This window comes from Pteropus medius, unplaced genomic scaffold (genome assembly GCF_902729225.1).
Source record: "Pteropus medius unplaced genomic scaffold, Ma_sr-lr_union100, whole genome shotgun sequence".
Lineage (NCBI taxonomy): Eukaryota > Metazoa > Chordata > Mammalia > Chiroptera > Pteropodidae > Pteropus > Pteropus medius.
This window is the reverse complement of record NW_024342471.1, coordinates 11006800-11029359: the sequence shown is the minus strand read 5'-3', so window position 1 is coordinate 11029359 and position 22560 is coordinate 11006800. Positions and strand designations below refer to the sequence as shown.

Sequence of the window (22560 nt, the reverse complement as noted above, 5' to 3'; positions counted from 1 at the left end):
ACCTTGGATGGCGTCCTCAAGGTCAGGCTTTTGGAGATAACTGGGGTAAAATCAGGAACTGCCACCATGTGATGATGTGCCATGGATATGCACATGTGAACTTTTTAATCCCATTTTACAGATAGAAGGGTCTACATGAGGAAATATGTCCCAAAGGCTTGATGAAAGGCTGAAGTTACTTGTCCAATTTCTGTATTTGAAACTGAAAACCACTTTGGCTGGGCTGAGGTAGAATTCAGGCTGTCAAGTCTGCCTTGATGAATTCGACACCTCAGTGGCCTTCACCGCAGGAGCGGGCATTCTTCATGGTCGTAATGTTCCACTCTGCCGGCCATTTCTCGGGAGAGGCATCCAGAAGCGAAGGTTCTTTTTCTGCCTTGCCCTTCTCTTTAAGACCTACCCAAGGGCCATCCTCTGACTTCTTTTGCTGCTTTTAGTCAGCTGGTCATAACTGCCTGAAAAGATACCAAGATAAGGAATCTGGGCCCACTTGAGAAAGTTGCAACTGGTTTTTAACGTCTGCTGCTGTGGTTCAGACAGCAGCAGAAACGTGGGCCAATACTTAACAGGTCGGCCTGGAGACACCAGGTTCTCATTCCTGCCTCGCTCCACTGCAGTATCTGAAGTAGGAGCTATCCCAGGTCTTCAGGACATCTGAGAAGAGCATTATAAGCAAGGTGACCCAAGAACCAGGATTAAGGTCAAGGAGGCGTGATCCTTGCCTGGAAACTGCTGGGTACCAGAAGGCCTGGTTGAGTAGCTGGTGGGAGATTCCATAGCAGGATCAAGAGTCAGGAGAATAGAGAGATGGACAGATTGAAAGTTCATTCATTAAAAAGAAATTAAGCTATTTATGAGCCAGACACCATGCTAGAAATAGGAGTATGATGGTAAATAAGACAGTTTGATCCCTCAAGGGCATCACCGATAAGTATATAATGTTTGTCATTTTACTCAAAGTTTTGTATATTTCTGTTTCAGGCAGAAGAGCGTCTTTCAACATTTCTTGTAATGCAACTCTTGTGGTAAATTCCCTCAGCTTTTGTTTGTCTCATCTCAATATACACCAAGAAGTGGCAAAACAAGGCTTTGAGCTACTTCTGTCCTACTTGCTCCCTTACCAGTGACATCAAATGACATGTACAACTACATGTTTAAGGTCGAGCAGGGTGCTTTGGGCTATGTGGTGAATGGACACTGCGTGTGCTTTTTTCCTTCATCAAAGTTTATTCTAGCAACAGACTGGGGAGGAGAAGCAGGAGGAGGAGGAGGATGAAGATGGAGAAGGTGTCCTGTGGTCAGGCATGTCTTCAGGTGCCATAGGCTCCCTGGTGATTAGCGTCCATGAGGGATGGGGGCCCTCATGGGACAGGAGACAGCTGGTCACAGCCCCTGCAGCTCCACGGGGCAGGGGAAGTTCAGGTGTGGTGTCAGCCACTGCTTCAGCTTCAGCCTAATTAATGTTGCCCCCTAAGAGCAAGAAGTTCTGGAGAGAAGGCAAAAGGGCACAAGAAAGGTCATTATCTGATGGAAAAGACAGAAAAAAAACGAATACACAACTTTGAAAATATGCATAGGAGCTTTCTGAAACGGAATCCTTTATAAGGGAGAGGCAAGTTCTCACTCTAATAAAAAACCAGGTTAGTACAAAAATCTAGGCCTTAGGCTTTTGTCGAAGGAGATCTTTGTAAAACACCGTCCTTATCAGCTTCTGCCCTCAGGATATTATTTACATTTTCTGAGCTGCTGATTTCTAGAAATCCATGAATGTCACTTTCCTCCAAAACTTTCTTCTCCCTGGAGAACAGTGCACCACCTGGGTGCTGTTTGAGTTTACTCCCCTCACATAATTAATTTCTGGGAATGTAGTCCTGCATCACCTTGGAGTAAGAACATATGAACAGTGAAGACATTGCAAACTAGTACTTCTGGGTTTATATGATGAAATGTACTATAATCGTCCCTGTCCCCTGCTCCTGATAAGTTTCTTCCTCTAGAAGGCATGGCCAGTATTGCTGCAGGACTGTTCCTTGCTGCTGTGGGTGAGAAGTCTGGCCAGTGGCCCAGCAGGGATCTCACACCACCGAGGAGATTTGGGGCTTGTCAAGGTAGCCCCTCAACCCAGAGGGGGTGCATCTAATCTGACCCCCTTGCACACTCCCTTGCCGTCTGTGGCTAGGGGCCTTGCACATTGTAGATGTTCAGTTAATGTGTTTGACCTGAATTATTGAGAACTGAGCTATTTTACACGAAGCCAAGATTTCAGATAATCAAAACTTACCATTTATACACCAAAATTCAAAAAATAATTTTCTATGAAAATTAGGTCTATGATGTAAGTGGGAGTTCACGGCTCCCCGTCGTATCCAACCCTGAAGCAGCCCTCCCAGACCCCACTTCTCACTGACCTCGCAGATTTGGAGCTCCAAGCTGTTGAGGGAGGTGTCCCTGGGCAGAGGGAACGGGAAACCTTCCTTAAGCTTTGCTGGAAGACAAACAGCGGAGAAAGGTGGGCCACACAGAACAGGCTGGGGAGATGTGAAGACAGAACGTGGTGTTTGGTGTTTGTAGCCGACCAGTGAGAGTGGGCTGCTGAAATGTAGGCTGTTGGATTCAAGGCTGATTTGTGGGGGCTGGGGGTTGGGGCACAGGAAATGCTTGGGAAATTTAGCCTCTTCAAGAGCAGAGAGCCTCTTGGGCTTTTATTAGCCCCTTCAAGAGCCTTCCCTAGAGCACCACCCAGTGGCCAGGGCTGGGCCATGCAGCGTTTACCTCCTGAGGACAACCATCTCCCCCACGGTCCCTTCCAGGCCAATTTTGCTGCTCTTATTACTTGGTTGTAAAAGGCAGATGGTAAGGCTAGTTGGAGATGGCCTAGACTGGGAGGATGCCTGCTGGCTTCTCAGGCAGCCACTGTCCCAAGTATCACTTCTATTAAGGTCATCTGGAAAATCAGTGACCTAACCTGGCTCAGAACCCAGGTGTGCTGACTCCAGGTGTTCACGGTGCCACCTGGAAGGCTCTTACTCCCTGGGTCAAACTCCTTATGTTTTGGGACCCAACTTATCCCTCACCTCCTGGACTGACCTCTAACTGAAGTTCAGTGCCTCCTCCAAGCTCCTGGAGTCCACTGTGCTATTGTGGCATTGATTAAACTTACACGACTGCCTTGCCAACGAAGTGAACTCTATGAGGGCAAGGGTCATGGATTGCCAGTACCCCAGCCAGCACAGAAGAGAGGCTCTATAGAAAGGGTAGAATTCAACGTTTGCATGGGGCAGTCAGCAGCTATTACCGTTGAGAGAGGGGTATATGATTTTGGATGCGTAGAAATTGAAGATGGCTTCCATAAACTCCACCTGGAACAGAGAGGAGGCAAAGCAAAGGGATCAAATAAGACTTGAATAAAAACAGCGTCTCCACCTCTGGAAACATCGACGTGTCATCCCATCTAAAAAACAGAGGTTGATTGTGACTCACTAGCATAAATGACAGCAGCTTGTTCGCAACTCACCTTCCAAAACCCAAATCTAAACATTCTGCATAAGTGTGTGCAAGCCATTATTTATGGCAAAACATGACCTGAACTGTCATGGGGCTATTTAGTGTTTCTTTATACCACTTCGTGTGAATATTTTAAAATTTTATGGCAGAAATAATGTGTTTGGTTATAGAGTATTGCCTCAGATCCTGTGGAAAGTGTTATATAACCTGGCGTGTGCCCTGGATTACCTAAAAAATTCTCAGTTCTGAAACCCATCAGTCTTAAAGGCTGCAGATAAGGGATCGTGCACCTGGGTCACTATTATTACAATAATGAACATATATTAAGAGCGTACTATGTGAGACATTCCCCTATGTGAAGTAGCTATTCCCATTTTACAGTTAAGGAAACAGGCTCAGAAAGGTTAAGTGATTTGCCCAAGGTTACACAGCTAGCAAGTGGCAGCGCTGATATAAAAGCCCAGATCTACCTTCAAAGCTCATGCTTTTAATGTCTGTCCTGTTGACCCTTTAGCTCTCAGGCAGTATCCTTCATGGACAGTTAACATTCAGGCATGGTGTCCCTTTTCCTGCAAGACTGCAGTGCATCTGTCTTATCTGGGACCTCGTTGCTTCTAGAGCCCCATGAAGCCCTGCTTGGAGAGGCCAATCAAAAAATACTGAGAAGACAACTCACATCAAAGAAACCGATGCTGGAGTGTTTCAATTCCAATTTCAGCTTACTGTGTAGAGAAGAGAGAAGCATAGTCATCCCAGGCTATGGCTGGTACTTTTCAGCACTTAGCCTAGTGGGGTGTGCAGTGCTGGCTGGCAGGGCATTTCAGGGGCTGGGCACACAAGGGTTCCTCTGCAATGTGCTCGTGGATTTAAGCCTTTAAGCATGCACCATTATTTATGAAGGGACATTAGTGTTATCTGAGCATCTTTGATAACTTGAAGAAATCATGATATAAATATTAACTAGAGAGAGTGGAATATAAAAAGTAATGTACTACATCTCCCATTATATAAAAATGTAAAAAAAACCTGGAAGGAAACATGAAACTATTAACAGTGATAGTCTCTATGGGGCAAGGTTGTGGATGATTTTGCTTGTTTATACTTTCATAATTCCCAATTTTCTTCTTGTCATGAGATGGATTATTTGCATAATATGGAAATAGACAATAAAAATGGAAAAGAGGCACCACAAATGATGCTGGCAGGCAGCTGGCAGCCACTGGAGTGAAAGAAGGGAGAGTGACTTAGGGCATCTGGATTGCTGTCACTAAAAGCTGAACCCCAATTTCTCCTCTTGATCCCTCCTAATAGGCTTTCCTTTGGCTGCTGACTTGGCTCCCTTGTTCAGAAATTCTGATCACCCTGGACAGATCTCTGCTTTCTGCTCATGGGACAAAGTAATTTTAATCATTCCTTGGTAAAATCCTCATGTGAAGTCCTCTCAAGTCCTCTATTTGCTGTCTGTCTCTTCATAGCCTAAGCCCTTGGCTGTCTTCCCCAATACTGCAGAGACCACCTCAAGCCAGGTCTACATATAAACTTAAATTCCAGGACCTCCCAAAGCCCCAAAGGCTCACCATGAGCTTCTCTTTTTAAAGACTTCTTAAGACCTTCGTTTTGATGGAGTCAGATCATTCTATCAGTCAACAAGCATCTAACCGTGAGGCCAGGAATTCGTCCCTTTGATGAACCCATTGCACCTTTACCTCAGCAGGAAGCAGCACCCAGAGTGGATGAGTTGTGGGGCACAGATGAGGGCTCTGGACAGAGGACAGTGCAAGGGCAAGTTGCCAACCCCAGGAGGCAATGTAATCCCTGTTCCCCAAAGCCCGAACTCTTCATTGACTCACTGGTTAAATAAATACTTACCTGCTGATTGGGTATCTGGGCAATGGAGCAATAAGCAGTGGCTTGGGGCACCATTAATCCTCCAACCGAAATCTCCACTTTTTGATGTTAATATTGACAGTTTTTCTCAACCTTATGTGTAAAGTCATTGTACATAGCTTCAAGCCCTACCTTTTCCAGCTAGACTAGTGTTCCTGAGTACTCACTCTGCTGAAATTTCAGCTCAAGTGAGGAGCCCAAAGTGATAAAGGACCCGAAGGTAACCTCTGCTACCTGACAACTGTTCTCAACTTCTGGCTTTTCTCCTGAGACGTCAATATGCCTTTTCCAGAGGGGGACAGACTTAGAGAATGAGCTGGCCTCAGTGGAGGCCTCTGTTTCCAAGGGACAACCTCAGCTCTATCAGCGAACCAGACTAGATGCTCTGACCACATGTCCTATTCCTTTCCACCCCCAACCCATGGCCTCTCACCTTCCTGGAGTCAATGAGCCAACGATCCTGTAGGAGGAGCTCACATTGATGGTGGCGGAGATGTTGAGTCTCTAGGAAAGCAAAAGGGGGTCACCTAGACAGTCCACGGAGGCATCCTCTTGGCTCCCGGTCCAGGAGACACATCTCCAGAAATAGAAACCACAGCCAGAAGTGGGACATATGGGCAAAAAGCAGCTACTCAAGGATTATGGACTGAGGATGCAGATGTTGGTGGCTCCACAGCTGACTTTAAGAAGGGTGAGCTGAGATTTCAGAGGTCTCCATCTTAATGGAAGGGCGGATAAGCCCAAATTGCAGGCATAGAGTATTCAAATTGGTATTTGCCTATAAGCATGACTGAACCAAGGGAAGTTCAGAGCGTCCCCAAGCCCTTATCAGATATACGGTTGGCAAATGTTTTCTCCCATTCTGTGGGTAGTCTTTGCTTTCCTGAATGATGGTGTCCTTTGAAACAAAAAGTTTTAAATTCTGATAAAGTCCAGTTTATCTATTTTTCATTTTGTTTCTTGTGCTTTTGAATTGACCTAAGAAGGCTCTACTACTACATATGTTCTAAGAGTTTTATAGTTTTAACTTTCACATTTAGGTCTATGATCCATTTGGAGTTAATTTTTGTGTATGCTGTAAGGAAGGGGTCCAGTGTCATTTTTTTTTTTTTGGCATTTGGATATATGGTTGTCTATTCCACATTTAATTGTGTTGGTCCCTTGTTGAAAATCAATTGATTGCAAATATGAGGAATTAATTCTGGATTTTTGATTCTGTTCTATTGATCTATATATCTATCCTTGGACTATACTATCTTGATTATGATAGCCTTATAGTAAGTTTTGAAATAGGAAAGTATGAATTATGCAACTTTATTTTTCCTTTTCAAGATTGTTTTGGCTATTCTCAGTCCCTTGAATTTACATAAGAATTTTAGAATCAACTTGTTATCTGGCAAAAAAGCCAGCTGGGATTTTGATAGGGATTATGTTGAATCTATAAATCAGTTTAGAGAGTATTGCTATTTTAAGAGTTCTTTCCATTTTGTACCTTCTTTAAAAAGGTAATTTAATTTACTTATAACAATGGGGTTTAAATGGGGTTATGCTTTAAACAATTTTTTATAACAAACGTAGCAGTGAGAAAGCTAGAATCTTCAACTCAGCTGGAGTGAATGACTTTTTGCAACTCTGACTGTGGATGATTTGATTAACTATGCCCTCGGGAAGTCTGGCCATCCAGACCAGAATTGCAAGGCCCATTTATACCTCCAGTGGAAATAGTCTCCAGCATCTATCAAGTCTTTCAGCTGAGGGGAGGGGCTTACACCCTTGGCAAGCATGACCCTTTGCTGCTCCAGCCATGATCAGACTTACCGCTTTTACTAGGAAGAGTATCTTGCGATCAGAGGAGTTGGGCAGGAGGGCAAAGGCCTGGATATTCATTACTGGCACGAGGGTCACATTTCTAGGGCTGATCCTCAGGAATGGAGCTGATTCAGGTGACACCTCAAGCTCTAGCTCCATATTGGGGTACAACCTGGCCAGCTGGAGAAAGAAGGGCGTAAGACAGAAAGAGGGACCCTGAGCTGTATCAGGAAAGGCTAGATGGGTGGAGTCCCAAGGCTCAAATCTTTATGGGCCCAAAACCAGCAGTAGAAATATCACAGGATGGAGGGAATTGGATTTTCCAGAATTCCCTTCCAGTTGATGGCTGTTGCGGTTGGAAAGGGCATTTCAATAAAGCATCTGAGATAGGTGAGACACCCTAATGGGCATATTCCAATAACAGTGGATGGTCATAGTACTGCTTTTTATGCTGGCCAACTTGTGTTGACTGGTGTGTAAGTTTGGGGCTGAGCTGAATTGTCAGCTTCAAGAAAGGGGAGGCTGAGTGTTCTCCACTCTGCTCCTGCTCCTTTTAGCTATGTCCTCCATAAACATCAAGCAAATATCAGTTACCTGCCTAGTCCCAAATTAGTCTGCCCAACATGCCCCATTTGTGCCATGGAAGGATCCTATATATTTGTGCCGGTTGAGTGCTGTTATTTCCCATTTGATCCTCCCAGCAACCCAGTAGGGCAGGTATAGTATTTGACAAATGAGGAAACCGAGGCCCAACAAGATTGAGTTCTAAAGATAGAAAACCACAGACCCAGGATTCAAATGCAGGCAATCTGAATCCAGATCCTTTGTCTTTATGCCACAAGGAGTCGGAAAATGATGAGAATTTTGTACCAAAAAATTAAAAACTTATCCTTACCCACTGTTCTAATAGGTAAGCTGTTTGTCTGGAGAAAGTCTATGCACAATTCATACATGTCCATATAGAGTCTCCTCATTTGGCCTAGGTCAAGGGGCTTGCCTTGTCCTCTGTGATGAGTGGGCACAGGTCTTACCTGAGGAACCACAGCCCCGAGTGATTTGGTGTGCAGGCGAATGGGAGCATCCAGAGGAATCTGCAGCAGGAAAACAAGGAAGCTTTTCGAAAAGCAGGATAATATGGAAGTGAAAGGTGTGGACTCAAGTTCAACAGCTTGGGTTCCATCATGACTGATTGTTAAACTTCGTTAGGTTCTGTATCTGTGAAATGGGGATGATAATAATAGCTCTTGCTATACAGGTGTTGCAAGGATTAAATGAGATAGTATATGGGTAAAGCACTAAGTGTAGTGCCTGGGACATAGTAAGTACTTAATAAATGTCTGTTATGGTTATTTAGTATTTCTCAGGATGCTTCCCGAAGGGCCAGTGAGGGCTGATCATCATCACTATCTGCATTTAAGGTGTTTTTGAATACGGCTTTCCCCAAACTCTGTTTCTTGCCATCTCTCGTGTCATTCTCTACCCACCTCTAGGACTTGCTGATATTTCAGCTTGGGGAACCCTGCCTACACCTCCTTTGATCTCTCCTCCCTCAAGATCTCTACTCCCTACCTGGGCAGCTTCTATAGCATTTATCATAGTGTGGGCCATGGAGGTATGCTGCTCAGACCTACCTTTAATGGGATTGCTGGAGAGGAGGGCAGCTGGCTGATAGCCTCCCTCCACCCCTCTGGCACAGCCTCACCTTCAGGTCCCACACCATTCATGCTGAGGCCACACTCTCCCAGAAAGCTCCCAGCCCCCAATGAACATAGCTGGAGTGGTTGAGCTGAAGAATCTTGCCAGATCACTGCTGGGACTCAAGGTGATAGTGTAAGCAAGAGACTAGACTGTGAAGGTCACTGGCCCCCAGGTCTTCCATGTTTCCCTGTGGCATGGCACCTGTGAGGGTCAGATGTATCAGTACAGATGGTGGGTAGGGCTCATCTTACTGCAAAGGGAGTCCTGAACAAAAGACTACTGTTTTATGGACCCAGGGCAGGAGGAAGAGATGGAGGAGAGAGGGAAGGGCCAGGAGTAGAAAAGTACTGTGTGCAGAGCAGGTTGCAGGCTGACAAGGTCCTTGCAATCTCTGAGGCCAACCAAGGGTTGCCTCACCTCCACAAATCCTCCTAAGAATGGGAAGTAGGAACTGATTGGAGAACAGTGTGGGTGTTGAAATGCAAATGATTTTAGCAGGCTGTGCAGGGTGGGGGTTACCCTATGGAAATGCAAATGATTATAATAGGATATGGAGGTTGGGTGGGGATAATCTCATTTAAGCCAGCAAACGTATGCTCTTGTATAAAAGCAACTTGCAAAAATAAAATCACACTTTACTCCATTATCTGGAGCCTCCCGATCCCAATTTTCTGTCTTCTTTCTTTTCTCAATCTCCCAACATTCCCACTCAGGATTATTTTCCAGGGCCGCGCTGGACGTGGCAGGATTTACCACTTGCTGGACGCGGTAGTACTGAGTACTGGGTCAGGCTGGAGAAGACTGTCTCTGAGGTCCCTAGCAAGGGGTCTCAGCACAGGCACCTGCACAGTCTCTCAGCTAGGTTCCCCTTCTACCCTCAACCATCAGGAGGCCTCTGAGCGGAAGTGTCTTGGCTAAGAATGCTAACATATGCCAGCCCCGTGGTGGTGGTAAGGGCAGGGGGCTTGAGTCCTTAACTGTAGCTCCCTCCAGAGACTGACCAACACTGGCCATGCTCCAAGCCTGGCGAGGCCTGCCAGGAAAAGCCGTTTAAGTGGCTGTGGTCAGGTCTGAATGATTACACTTAGCGTTTTAGCCTGGAGCTGACGCCTTACATGTCTGCCTGATGTGTGTGGCACTCCTCTAAATAAGCAGGCTTTGCTCTTGCCTGCTCCTCAGCTTAGCCGAGACTCCTCATAGCTGTGCAGCAGCTCTTCTACCCAGTCTGCCTGCTTTCCTTCTTTCTTCACAGATATCAGTACCGCATGAGGGTTCTCGCACCTCCTCTTTCTCCTTCTCTCCTTTATCCTTCATGGGCGTTTCTCTAATAAAACACGAATCTAATGCTCTCTTGGCATCTGTTGCTGGGAGGACCTGATATGACACACCAGAGTCGGTCTTATTTTTTAAAGTACTTCTAATAATAGCTGATATGTATTGTGCATCAGACACCAAGCTCTTTACAATCTCTCATATAATCCGTGGGGATCCATGTACACAGACAGGAAACTGAACCACAGCTTGGCTTTGAACTCATGTCGGGTAGGCTCCAAATTCCACATTCTTCTCCTAGCTCCCTAGAGTGCCCACAGCAGGTCTACAGTCCCACCTGATGCTCTCTCCTGGGACCCCCAGTCCCCTCCATCCTCTACTCACATGTTCATTTCGGATTGTGAAATTCATGTGCCCAGCCTGATAGTAAACCTGGCTGGCTGTGTTGAAGACGTAGTCGGAGACTGCAAAGTAGATCATGTGTTCATGCTTCTGGGGCAGCCTGATGGACGGAGCATCGAAGGGGACTGGGGAGCGCTGGCTTCGGCCAAAGAATTCACCCTGGAAACAGAGGGACATATCAGCCACCCAAGGTTCCTACCGGGGAGGGTGTCAGGCAGAGGCATCCAAAGCCTGACTGGGTGAGGTCTCCTGGGCCCTGGGCTGTGGCTGGGGTGGTGGTTCCTCTCCAGCATGTGGGGCCAGGAGTCCTGAAAGTGTTCCTCTGGCCCCACAGCATCTAGGTCCTAACAGGTGCCTAAAACCCACCTTTTGGTGGGGAGGGGTCCTATGTTCTCTCAGGCTCAGGACATAGAAGAAGAATCAAAGCCAGGGGTGAAAAGCATGAACTCTGGAGCTTAACCGTACGGATTTGAATCCTGGTCTGCCACATACTAGCTCTGGGACCTCAAGCAAGTCACCAACTGCCTTGTGTCTCAACTTCCTCATCTGTGAAACAGGGACGATGCTAATAGTTTCTACTTCACAGAGGTAGCATGAAATTTAATAGAAGCTAATATTTGTACAAATACTCAGAACAACATCTGGCACAGAGTAAGAAGCATATAGGTGCTACTTAAATAAAATTGGAAGGGGTGGCACTCTAGGGCCTAGCTCAACCCACAGGGGAGTTGCGGAAAAGGCAGGAAGTTATAGAAAAGGAGATGTACTAGTTTGCTGTTGCTGCTGTAACAAATTACCTTAATCTCAGTGGTTTAAAACAACACAGGTTTATTCCCTTCCATTTCTGGAGGTCAGAAGCCTAAACTGAAGGTGTTAAGTAAAGCTGGGCTCCTTCTAGAGGCTTCAAGGGCGAATCTGTTTCCTTGTCTTTTCTACCTCCTAGAGGCCATCTGTGTTCCTTGGCTTGTGGTCCTTCCCTTGCATCACCTCTTGCTTTGGTCCAGGTTCTTGCTTCCACTGTCACATTGCCTTCTGTCCCCTTATCTCTTGCCTCCCTTTTATAAGGATCCCTATGATTACAACTGGCACCGCCCTCCCTCTCCCCCCACCAATCCAGGATAATCTTGTCATCTCAAGATCCTTAATCACATCTGCAAAATCCCTTTTTTCCACATAAGGTAACATGTACGGATTTTGGGGATTAGAACATTTTAGAGAGCCATTCTTCAGTCTACTATAGCGGGGAGGCAGGTAGTAATAACAGCGCTACCCTATATATGTGCTATGTGCCAGGCACACATCTCACTTAATTTTTATAGCAACTTTATGAGGTAAGGCTGTTATTCTACCCATTTAATAGAAGCCCAGAGAGGTTAAGTAATTCTCCCAAGGTTCCCCAGCACACAAGTTCTAGAGCCAGGATTCAAGCTAAGGTCTTCTGGACTCTAGACAGATTTACCATGTTAGTTCAGTGACATTGTCTTAAGTTTTGCTCTGAGTGCTGAGTACCACATCTGCCCACTGTGGGCACTAGTCAGGGATGTGGACTGATAGGAAAATGGACAGGAGAAAGTGGGGTAGGAGCTGGTTCTGGGAAGTGGAGCTCCAAGGCCCTTTTCCCACAGCCCCTTACCTTTAAAGGCATGTCCAGATCTTGGGAGGTCACCTGGGGAGCACCTACTAAACTGTAGTCAATGCCAGCAACCTGGTCAATCATCAAGGTGACTGTGGAATGGGAAAGAAGCAGCATTGTGAACAGGGTAGCCAAATGCAGTTGTGCAAGTTGTACACTGCACAACTCCAGGGACCTCCTTTCACATGGACTGTAGCTTTTGGAGAATGGAAATGGGCTGGGGCATATCCATGGTACCTTCAGTCACAGAGCGAGTGCTTCATTTATTTATCCATTGACTCAATCATTCATTCATTCATTCATCCATTCATTATTTATTGAGCACCTGCTATATGCCAGGCACAATGCAAGGGGCAGATACAACAGCTGAGTGAGATAGTCAAAGTTTCTGTCCTCGTGGAACTCTAGTCCAGAGGAGGAAACAATTAAACACTCAATGAAATAAATGTGCAATTGCAAGTCTGCTAGATGTTAGGTAGCAGAAGTTCAGGACGATGCCAGCCATTTAACAGGGGTAAAGTGGGAGGTGGCAACCTGACTTGGACAAGAAGTCAGGGAAGGCTTCCCAGAGGAGGTGTTGCTTTGGCTGAGATCTGAAAGAAGAGCAGGTATTGATTGGGTGAAGAAAGGTAGATGTGGGGGAAGGGCACTCCTGGCAGAAGGAATGACGTGCAAAGATCTTGTAGTGTTATGGAGCACTGTATATTGGAGAGACTAATGGGGACTAGAGATTATGGAGCACTGTATATTGGAGAGACTAATGGGGACTAGAGATTATGGAGCACTGTATATTGGAGAGACTAATGGGGACTAGAAAGTAACTGTCTGAGTTGGGGAGGGGAGCAAGATAAAGCTGGTAGTCAGGGCCAGACCACGCCAGGCCTTGTCGTCTGAAGCTGGGAGTTTTTGACGGACTTCAGCAAGAGGGGGAGACATGACCTGATTGTGATTGCAAAAGGTCCCAGTGGCAGCTGGAGGGGCAGGACTGGGAGGGTATCCAGCCCTGCACAGGTTGTTCAGAGCACCCCTGTTTTGTTAAAGCAGCCAGTACAGAGCTAACACGTGATTCTCCCATGTATTCCTAATCCTCTGCCCACCTCATGCTCCCAGCAGGTAGATTGCCTTACTCCCCCACCTCCAGAGAACAGACCCCAAAGAGAGGTGTTCACTCCATATTCAACTCTGTAGGATGGAGAAATACTCAACGGGGGAAAATTCTCCCAGGGCTCTTGAGGGGGGTGGTGGTGGTTCCAGGGGTACTAGGTGCCATGGCATCTGAAGGCACCCAGAGAAGTGGGGTGGGGGCTCCAAACCTGGCAGAGTCTGGAGATAGGGCTCCAGGTATGAGGCTGTTGACTTCTTGACCATTTTGCAGATCTGCCGAAAGTGGATGAGAAAGCCACGTGAGTCCTTCCTCCACCTCTCCTTGGCAACGTCCCACCCCTCCCTGCTACCACTCCAGGGACTGTGATGGGTTATATCTCCACCTTGTAGGTAGGTGTGTGTGGGGTGGAGGGAGGGAGAGCATGGTGAAAAGGGAAAAGAAACCAATACCCCCATCAACACTTGGTCACTGCCCCATTTGGGGTGGCCTCTTACATGTGGGCCCAACTTAAGTTCCTAGACTTTTCTGGAACCCACATTAAAAATGGATGGTGGTCAAGTCGGCACTGCCCTTGAGTCTGCTACAGTCATGGTCCTTTGGTGGCTAAGTGGCAGGAAGTGCAGTACATAAATACATGTATTAAAGAGCAGAGGAGACAAAGCAGATATTCTTCTAGGTGCAGGAGGCAGCGCTTTAATCAGAGGCTCCAGACTCTTTGCCTCCTTTTCCTACTGGGGTTTCTGGCCATCTGTGACTAGGGATCTGAAAGAGAGCACAGTACCTGGTCCGCAGGCAGTATAGGCAGTATTAACTACGGCCACCAGAGGGCTTCAAAGCAAAGCCAGAAAGAGGGTTTGCCCCAGCATTCCATTCCTCTGTAGGCCATGCATTTATTCCTTTGTAAGCCAAGAATTCCAGCTTGGTAGATCCCAGAAGCTCCCAGTCTCACGATTTTCTAACTTCAGCTATTCCTACACCATCTCTGGCACATCAGAGGGTGCATCAACTTGCCCAGAGATATACAAAGGGTAAATGTAAGAGATACCCCTTTGCCTCCAAGATCAAGCCTTTTTCCAGAGATGAGAGATGCTGAGGGCCAACCCCAGTGCTGTTCTCAATATGATGCATTTTTTTGGGGGGGGGGGTTAGTCTTATTTAATAAACATTTTCCTATTAAGGTGAGAAAGATATCCTAGGTTTTCTCCTTAAAAGTTTTAGATTTGTTTTGGCATTTAAATACTAGCCTACCAGGAGTTGATTTTTGTGTGTGGTGTGAGGGAGGTATCCAAAGTCACTTCTCCATATCTAATATTATCTACAACTAGATACCAAACACTTTGTCAGTTTCAAATGCCGATTTAGCATATGTGATCATACTACCTGGGGAAAACCTTAAGGTTTGCCTTTGCAATGAGGAAGGTTTTGCTAAACAAATTCAAATGGCAACATACTTAAGAGACAAAGCTGTTTCCAAATATCAAATATGTACATGCCAATGATCTTTAACTACAAATCTGTTTATCTTTTGTTTACCTCTTGGTTCAAGATATTTTTGAGATTGTTTTCAATTCTCTTATGGAACAGGTTCAGGAGCCAGCTGGAGAAAAGAATAAAGAGGGTCAGGATCCACTTTGTGATGAACCGAAACTCCCACGGAGCTGACATTTCCCATTTTATTCCAAGAAGGGACACAACCAGGTGAATTTAATCCAAGGGTGGGCGACCCATAGTATTTTCCTAGATCAGAAATGTTAAGTAGGAGTAGGCCCGTTAGGGTTGGGGCGTTAACTAAATACATCTGTGGTTTTAACTCCTCCAGCATCTTTTTCCTTTCTTAAAACCCACTCCTTCCCCATTTCCAGCCCTTGTGGTTCAGTGGGACTACATCCAGGTCTAAAGGCGGGTCCTAGACCCTGCCTCAGCCAATAAGAGTCCATAATAGTTGGTCGAGGGACGGGCACATGACCCACATTGACCAATGAGAGCTTTCTCTGGGGCTTTCCTTCTGGGGGGTGTGCGGAAAAGGCTGCTTCCGCTGAACTGACAGGCATTAAGGGCCAAGAAACCTGGAGCTTCTGGCGGCTCCCTTTGCCGCTCCCTTTGCCGCTCCTAAGAGTGGAGGACCCTTCCTGAGACTAAAACGCACTCAAGAAACCGATTCCTGGTGACGTTGGCCCAACACCTGGATCCAGTCACCGCTTTGGATCAATATCATGGACTTTTCAGGTGTATGTGAGCTGATCAAATCCATTTTAATGCTTCAATATCTGAGTTGAAGTTTTTATAACTTGCAACATAAAAGAGGCTGGTGAATTTAGAGGTCAGAAGTCTTGAGGACTGTTCAAGGAGGGGGGAAAATAGATGAGAAAGATAGGAATAGATATAAATAGACTGTTCAGGAAAAACAAAATACCTGGCTCTTAAACATATATTAAGATACTCATCATCATTCACAACAAGATAAACACAAATGAGAACTGAGATACCCTCACCCTTCGGATTGACAAAAAGCTAAATCTTTGATATGCTGTGTTGGTGATACTGGGAGGAAACAGACACTTTCATCTCTTGCTAGTGTGAGTGGAAACTAGCAAACTCTGGAGAGCAATTTGTTAGTATATATTGAAATGACAAAATGCACATACGACTTTAAGAATTTATCTTATAATTTATTTGCCCAGGTAAAAGCACAAGGTTATGTTTTGTAGTATTGTTTGTAGTAGCGAACCCTGGAAGAAAAACCCCCAAACTAAAAACAAAATTCTATCAATAGAAACTAATAATATACATTTTAGTGTTTTCATATAATAAAGTACTTTGAAAAGGGAGCTCTTGTATTCTTGTGTGAAGGGCTTACAAATACATTGTTAAGTAAGAAAAGCTAGAGACATAATACTCTAGATAGCATGCTACCATTTGTGTAAAAAAAAGGCAAAATATCTAAGTGTGCCCACATAACCCTCAAGAATGAGACATTCAATCTGGTCAAGATGGCAGAGTAGAAGTATCACACACGCACAAAAATAAAATAAAATAAAAAGAGTTGTCAGACATGGTTAGCATTGGTTGCTGTGTCAATGCGAGCTGGTTGGTGGGGGAACCAGAGTGGAGAGAGATTTTTTCTTTCTGTACTCTTTGTACTTTTTGAATTTTGAACTATGCCAATGAATTACCTATTCAAAAACATTAAACATTAATAAGGGGGGTAGGCCTATTGTTTATACCCCTCCAAATCTGCGGAACAACTCGCTTGGCAGTTAGCAATTAGTCATTCACTTACTTATTCATTCGACAAACATGTACTGAGCCCCTCCTACCTGCTAAGTACAAGTTAAGTGTTGAGGGACATTGGTGAATAACTTCATGGAACTCATAGGTGAATCTAATCCACTTCAGGCAAAGCTGCCCACTGAGAGCCCCTCCCAGCCATAGACACCAGACCTTGAATATCATGACCCAGAACAGAGCCTTCCACACCTATGTTCTCACCTGAGGGTGAAGGTGAGAGGTTATGGGAAATAAGTGAACTACGTTAGTGGAATTACTTTCGGTAAAATTTTTTCTCCCATAAAGTTTTTACCATTCGATGCTTGCTGATTAAAGGATTAGTGGTGCATGTTAGAAATTTATGTGTATTATGAATTCATGTAGTAATATCAGACACCGGTGCTTCGCAGGTTCTGCAGAAAGCATCCTGGGGGGACTGTCAATTACAGATTCATCTCTCAACACTTCCTGCTGTCTGCCTTCAGGCTGGGCTAATGGGAGGCACAGGCAGGAAAGAGAAGGGAGTTGTGGTATTTACACCCAGATCCCTCCCTGCCTGTCGTACTGCTATACTCCTGTCCCAGGGCCCCTTCTCCAAGGTTCCAGTCCTTTTTAGGCTCTGGTAACACCCTTCCTTTCCCTCTCACCTTCAATCCGAGGGGTGGTAATAGCTCCCCACTGTTGTTAGTCTCTGGTTAATCTTCCCTTCATTAGATTCTTGTCAGTGCCTTTTGAATTGCCCTCTGTTTCCTGTCAGGATCTGAGTGATGCAGTGCCAACCAAAACAGAGTAGGAAGGCGGTCACCCTGAAGATTGCCATCATTCATTCGAAATTCACTTAGCTTCCCTTCCAGGCAAGTCGCTTTGGGATGCTGGATTGCCATTAAAGGCAATCTTGCCCAAGAGTCAGGCAAACTTTTTCTTAAAGGGCCAGATAGTAAATATTTTTGGCATTGCATGCTATACAGTCTCTGCTGCAACTGCTTAACTCTGCTGATGAAGTGCTAAAGCAGCTGCAGGCAAATGTAAACAAATGATGGTGGCTGTGTTCCAATGAAACTTTATTTACGACGGCAGGTGGCAGACTAGATTGGGCCCGCAGCCTTTAGTTCACTGACCTCTGATCTCGATAGATTTTAAATCTCATTATTCTGCCCCATTAGGGCCATCCCCTGGGTGACCCGGATGCCGAGGCGGTCCTGACAACTTCTAGCAGGTGTATGGGGTGACCTACCTTAGATTTCCGGAAATATAAATGCTGACGTGGCCAATGGAGTTGCTGCAGTGAGCCACCGAGGCGGTGGGTCGTCCAGATTGGTCCTTGTTCAAGTTCAGAGAAATTGAGATGGAAATGCTATCCACACTCAGATCATAAGTACCCTTTAGAGTGCTGGTTGGGAGAAATGAAAACCAAATGGTGGATAATCATCACCTACAGGAAGAGGAGCCAGAGAATGCAGACCCAGGTTTGTCTCCCAATTCCCCACTAACAAGCTGTGTATCTTGTCTGAGCCTTGGCGACCTAAAGAAAAAAAAAGGGCCTTCCAAGGTGAGAGGCAACAAGTGTTTGTTTGAGATCAATAAGGATAGCTGTTTAGGAATCATTGATTCAGCAGAAGCCCAAATAATGTTCCAATTAGGAGACAAAGGCAATAGGTATTTGTGAGAAAGGTAAGGGGAACAATTACATTAATGGAAGGCATTTCTATTGGTGAACATAACATATTGATATTAATTCTAAATAATGTTTTAAAATTTCATTCCAGGAGTTATCAGTCTGGTATCTTTGGAAAAAGTTCTTTGGGGCACCAGGTTGCTTTAGGCCCAAGCCAAAGGTTATTTTACCCCGTCTTAACATTCCGAAGTTTTGAGACATGAAATGTGCAAGGCAGTTGCTCTGCCATGGCAGCTCTGGCTCCATTTTAAAGTGGCTCCATTTATACTGTTTTGACGGCCTCAGCTTATTAAGGCAGTCAGTTTACTGAGTATTTGCTGTGCGCCATACTGTGTGTACTGTTAAATGCCTTATATATGTTATTTTATGTAATCCACAGCTGCATCTGAGGTGAGTTCTTATTAACCCCATTTCACAGATAATGAAACGGAGGCTTAGAGATAGTCAGCTCTGGGTCCTTTATAGACTGGACATTTAAGAACCCGAAAATGGAAGTCCAGGGTGGGAGGCCATGCCCTGGCCCAAAGCTGAGAGACATTCTAATCTAAGTACCACTTACATGAAGCACGTTTTCACCTTCCAGTTCCCACTGACAGATGCGTAGTTATCGGACAGGGAGGCTCTGACACCCTGCCCTGGGTGTAGACTCAGATCCAAGTTCTGGAGTTTGAAGCTATGGATCCTCAAGCTAGGGAAGGAAGGCAGACTTATCAAACCCAGAAAGGCTAGCGGCACATCAGTCCTCTGAATGAGTCTCCAGAATCCCCTCCTGTGTCTCATATTGACTTAAACCACAAAGGACAATCAAACAATTGCATTCACATCCTTCAAGATCTGCACAGGCTACCCGTCCTTTAGGAAGCCATCCGCAACCTTCAAGACCAAAGACCTTCCCCCCTCCTTTGACACCCACCCCCATTAGCCGCTCTTGCCTGTCTTAACTCACTGGACCCTCACCACCTCGAGGATCCTGTGAGATGGCTTCACATTATGTGTCCTATCTTCACAGCTTGGGGCCTGGGCTTCTCCAGGATACAGCTTCTCCTCTCTGCTCCCCACACTTCAAATACAAATAAAGGCTCACAATTTATATCTGCGATTACCTGCCGGTGATCTGTGGGCCATATATCTGATTGATATGCTATAGATATGCTTTTTCCTATAATGTTCTCAAAAATTTGAATCCATCACTAACATTTTTAAATTGGGAAATTTTATACTAAAAATATAAAGAAAAAATCCCTAGATGTCTGACTTCTCTTGAAAAAAAAATCAAAAGGCAATGTTCATATTTGCTTACGGCATCAATCAACTGCAGGTGAGGAGCAGCTGCCCCCCTTTAAATGGGGCAGGGGTCCTCCAGGTAGATAATTGCACTGGTCCTGTGCCCTGTTTGCTCTCAGTTCATTCCCTTTCCTTCTCTTGCTCTGACCTAGGTTAGAAGAGACTGACCTCTGAAAATGACATTTCCCAAGTTCCTTTGCAGCCAGCTTCTAGTTAGGATCGGCCAATGGGAAGTACTCGAGGGGAGGTGAATGGACAGGAAAAAGGGAGAAGCCAAGGTATTTCTTCCCCTTCTCTCTCTGTCTGGAGTTGTGTCTTTGGCAGTGGTTATATTTCCACGTTGGGGCCAGCTCCTGTCAGACATCTCCTTTCTTCATGCTCTTAGTTCCTACTTAGAGACCCTGGCTCCTGTGCTCTGTTGATACCTTCTCCTCTCTAGCTTTAGGGATGTTAGTGACTTTTTTTGTTGTTGCTAATTTCTGAATTGCTTTACCATTCCCTATTTGGCTTTTCAGCTCTACCAACACCTTTGAAGAAAGTTCTCTATATTAAATTCCCTCCATTGAAGTTCCTGTTGTGGGCTCTGCGTTCCTGGCTTGTCCTTGCCTGGTACACTCATCTGCATTACCCACTTCCCTGTGGCCTTTTGATTTTGTGGCTCTTGTCACATTAACACTCATTAGTTCCCTCAGCAAGCACTCATTGAGATCCTGCTCTGTCTGACCTGGCTCTAGGTACAGAAGCCACAGAGATTCAAAACTTGGTCCCAGCTCTTGAAAATCTCACAGTTGGTGGTGGATCTGGATGTGTTAACAGACCATAGTAACCTACTGTGAAAACCAAGTCCAAAGGGGCATTCTAGGGCTGTGCTAAGGGGCAATGCCCTCTATGTGTTATGGCCTAGATTGTGCTAGATTGTGTGTGTGCGTGTGTGTGTGTGTGTGTGTGTGCGCGCGCGAGCGTGCGTGCGTGCATGTACGTGCACACACACATGCACACACAGAGATTTAAAATAGCTCCTCTTTGTCCACTGTCTTCAGGAAATTGTCTCCAGAGACTTGGGGAGGATTCCAAGAGGCAGCTTTTTCTATCACTGATGGATAAATGATCTCCAAGGACCTATTCTGGACAATGAAGAAGCTGGGGAAGGAAAATCCCTGCAGCCAAAGACTCTAAGACTGAGTATGTGAAAGACAGAGGGATATTAGGGTCAGTTAAGTCTTACGAGGAGCAAGATGAGGACCAGGGCTTGTTCACCAGGGAACAGATGGCCCCTGCTTCATTCCTCACTGGGGACATTGTGGATGCTTTCCTCAAGAGAGAGTGTGCTGATAGAATGTGAATCGGTTTTAGAAAGATTTAGAGTCATTGATTACAGACCCCTGACAGGCTCTGGAGGGATGGATGGTATGTCTCAAGCAAGTCCCCAATTTGGGCAATCAGGAGAATAGCCAGGGGTCCCCGGCAGAGCAAGAACCCAGAGCCAGTCTCTGCGGGACTGACCTAGGGGCCAGTGAATTGTTTCTAAAGGTCTTCTTTCCATCTTGATGATTTCAGGAAACACATAGCACCTTGTAGAGGCCCCACAAAAGCTGGCCATGGTTCCTTTGCTTTTAGTCCAAGTGATGATCGCGTGTTTATCCCCTTTCCCCATGACCTCAGGCCCCCATTCTTCCTTCTTCACTGCCCCTGTGGTGGAGAATGGGACCCTCACCTTGTAAATTCATAGCTCACACTTCCAATCCAACCCACTTTGAAGCTTCCTGAAAAATCAGGCAACTTGATGGTGGACAACTCCTTCTTCAGGGTGGCTTCTCCATATAGGCGGGCTGGAGGCAAATAGAGGGATTAGCTCATTTAGTGGGAAGTAGCTAAGCATTACAATTGGGTGGTCAGGCTTTGGAATCATAAAGGCTGGGATTGAATGCAGGATTCACAATTTGATATCGGTGTAATCCCAAAAGAGTCCCTTAAGTTCCCTGAGCCTCTGTTCCCCCACATGTAAATGGTGATAATAATATCGACCTGAGCCTGAGAATTAAATTAGATCATAAACTCGAAGTGCCAGGTAAAAGGCAATCATTGTTATTTATTCATTCAACCAGATTTTGAAAGCCGTGATGGAATACAGTGGGGCTTTTGAAGAAGCATTTACTGCAGTGTGGTCAAGCCTTAGGACTTTTCGCTATTGCTTGGGCCATATGTCAACAATGCAGATTCCCAGGCCCGACTTGTCAGTCTTGGGCGGATCTCCGGAATCCGTATGTTAACAAGTGTCCCAGCAATGCTAATGTGGGTGGCTCACAGACCACCCTGGGAAAAATGCTGATCTAGTCCTATCCTTAGCCTCTGATACTTAAGATGAGGAAACCGAAACGCAGAGGGTGACATTGTCAAAGTTTCTAAGCCAGAGAGGCACAGAACCCAAGCCTGTGATTTTTTGCCCTGTTTACACCACTCTGGTGGGCAACCGTGAGCACCAGAGGAATGACCAAACCCCCTTACCATAATCCAGGCCTTTTCTGGTGATCCTGGCCACACACCCGGGATTTGATGCCCCATCTCCAAGCCCGAAGACCTCTGCCAGCAACAGGAGGGCCACTACCACACAGTATAGTCTGGCCGTCATCCTGTCCTGAGCTCCTCCCAGGGCAGAGGTTGGTCAGAGTCTCTTTGCAGTAGCCTCCCTTACTGAAGGTGACAGCAGAGGCTGAGTGAGGTGCTTATAAAGCCAGGGGCCAGATGAAGAACTGAGCCAGCTGGGAAGGAAGGAGGGGAAGGTTCAAGGCTTTGAGGCAACTCACTCAAGTTTCAGCAATTTGAGATAGGGAGAGTTTCCTTATGAAACCGTTTGTGGTTTATTTCTGGCCCAAGGATAGTAGAAGTGGTGCCACAATCTCCAACCTCTTTTTCTTCCAAGCACTGCTGCCCAGAGCTGCCAGAGGATCCTCCCCACCATTCCTCTCTCTCCCTGAACACCGTCCATTCATTCCCCATTATCTACAGACTGAAACCTAACACCCA

The 22560-nt window shown here is 45.8% G+C and overlaps 2 protein-coding genes and 1 long non-coding RNA gene across 3 annotated transcripts in view; 1 reads left to right on the top strand and 2 right to left on the bottom strand.

Annotated features, from left to right (window-relative positions):
• The window catches only part of LOC120603652 (uncharacterized), a 14183-nt gene extending 7593 nt beyond the window's left edge, over positions 1-6590 (top strand). The window contains exon 7 of the long non-coding RNA XR_005653057.1: positions 982-6590. This is a non-coding gene — a long non-coding RNA (uncharacterized LOC120603652). The remainder of the gene's footprint in view (positions 1-981) is intronic.
• Positions 3261-7523, bottom strand: LOC120603651 (bactericidal permeability-increasing protein-like). The gene is made up of 2 exons (XM_039864321.1): positions 7210-7523; positions 3261-3359 (listed from the first exon to the last, which is right to left on the bottom strand). Exons 1-2 carry the CDS (start codon positions 7357-7359, stop codon positions 3282-3284), a joined length of 228 nt encoding a protein of 75 aa, XP_039720255.1. The 5' UTR covers positions 7360-7523; the 3' UTR covers positions 3261-3281.
• On the bottom strand, positions 7437-22560 carry LOC120603378 (lipopolysaccharide-binding protein-like). The gene is made up of 10 exons (XM_039863718.1): positions 22042-22560; positions 21251-21365; positions 18812-18940; positions 17812-17967; positions 14844-14907; positions 13519-13582; positions 12206-12297; positions 10555-10731; positions 8198-8291; positions 7437-7465 (listed from the first exon to the last, which is right to left on the bottom strand). The coding sequence occupies exons 1-10, from the start codon at positions 22163-22165 to the stop codon at positions 7437-7439; spliced, it is 1044 nt and encodes a 347-aa protein (XP_039719652.1). The 5' UTR covers positions 22166-22560.

Excerpts from the sequence above, each read along its gene's own strand:
- LOC120603378 (XM_039863718.1), bottom strand. The coding sequence starts at position 22,165 with ATGACGGCCAGACTATACTGTGTGGTAGTGGCCCTCCTGTTGCTGGCA. Across the intron at positions 13,583-14,843 it reads AAAATATCTTGAACCAAGAG|ATCTGCAAAATGGTCAAGAA; the intron begins GTAAACAAAAGA and ends CACTTTCGGCAG. Across the intron at positions 12,298-13,518 it reads CTATCTCCAGACTCTGCCAG|TCACCTTGATGATTGACCAG; the intron begins GTTTGGAGCCCC and ends CCCATTCCACAG.
- LOC120603651 (XM_039864321.1), bottom strand. The coding sequence starts at position 7,359 with ATGGAGCTAGAGCTTGAGGTGTCACCTGAATCAGCTCCATTCCTGAGG. Across the intron at positions 3,360-7,209 it reads TACTCTTCCTAGTAAAAGCG|GTGGAGTTTATGGAAGCCAT; the intron begins GTAAGTCTGATC and ends TCTCTGTTCCAG.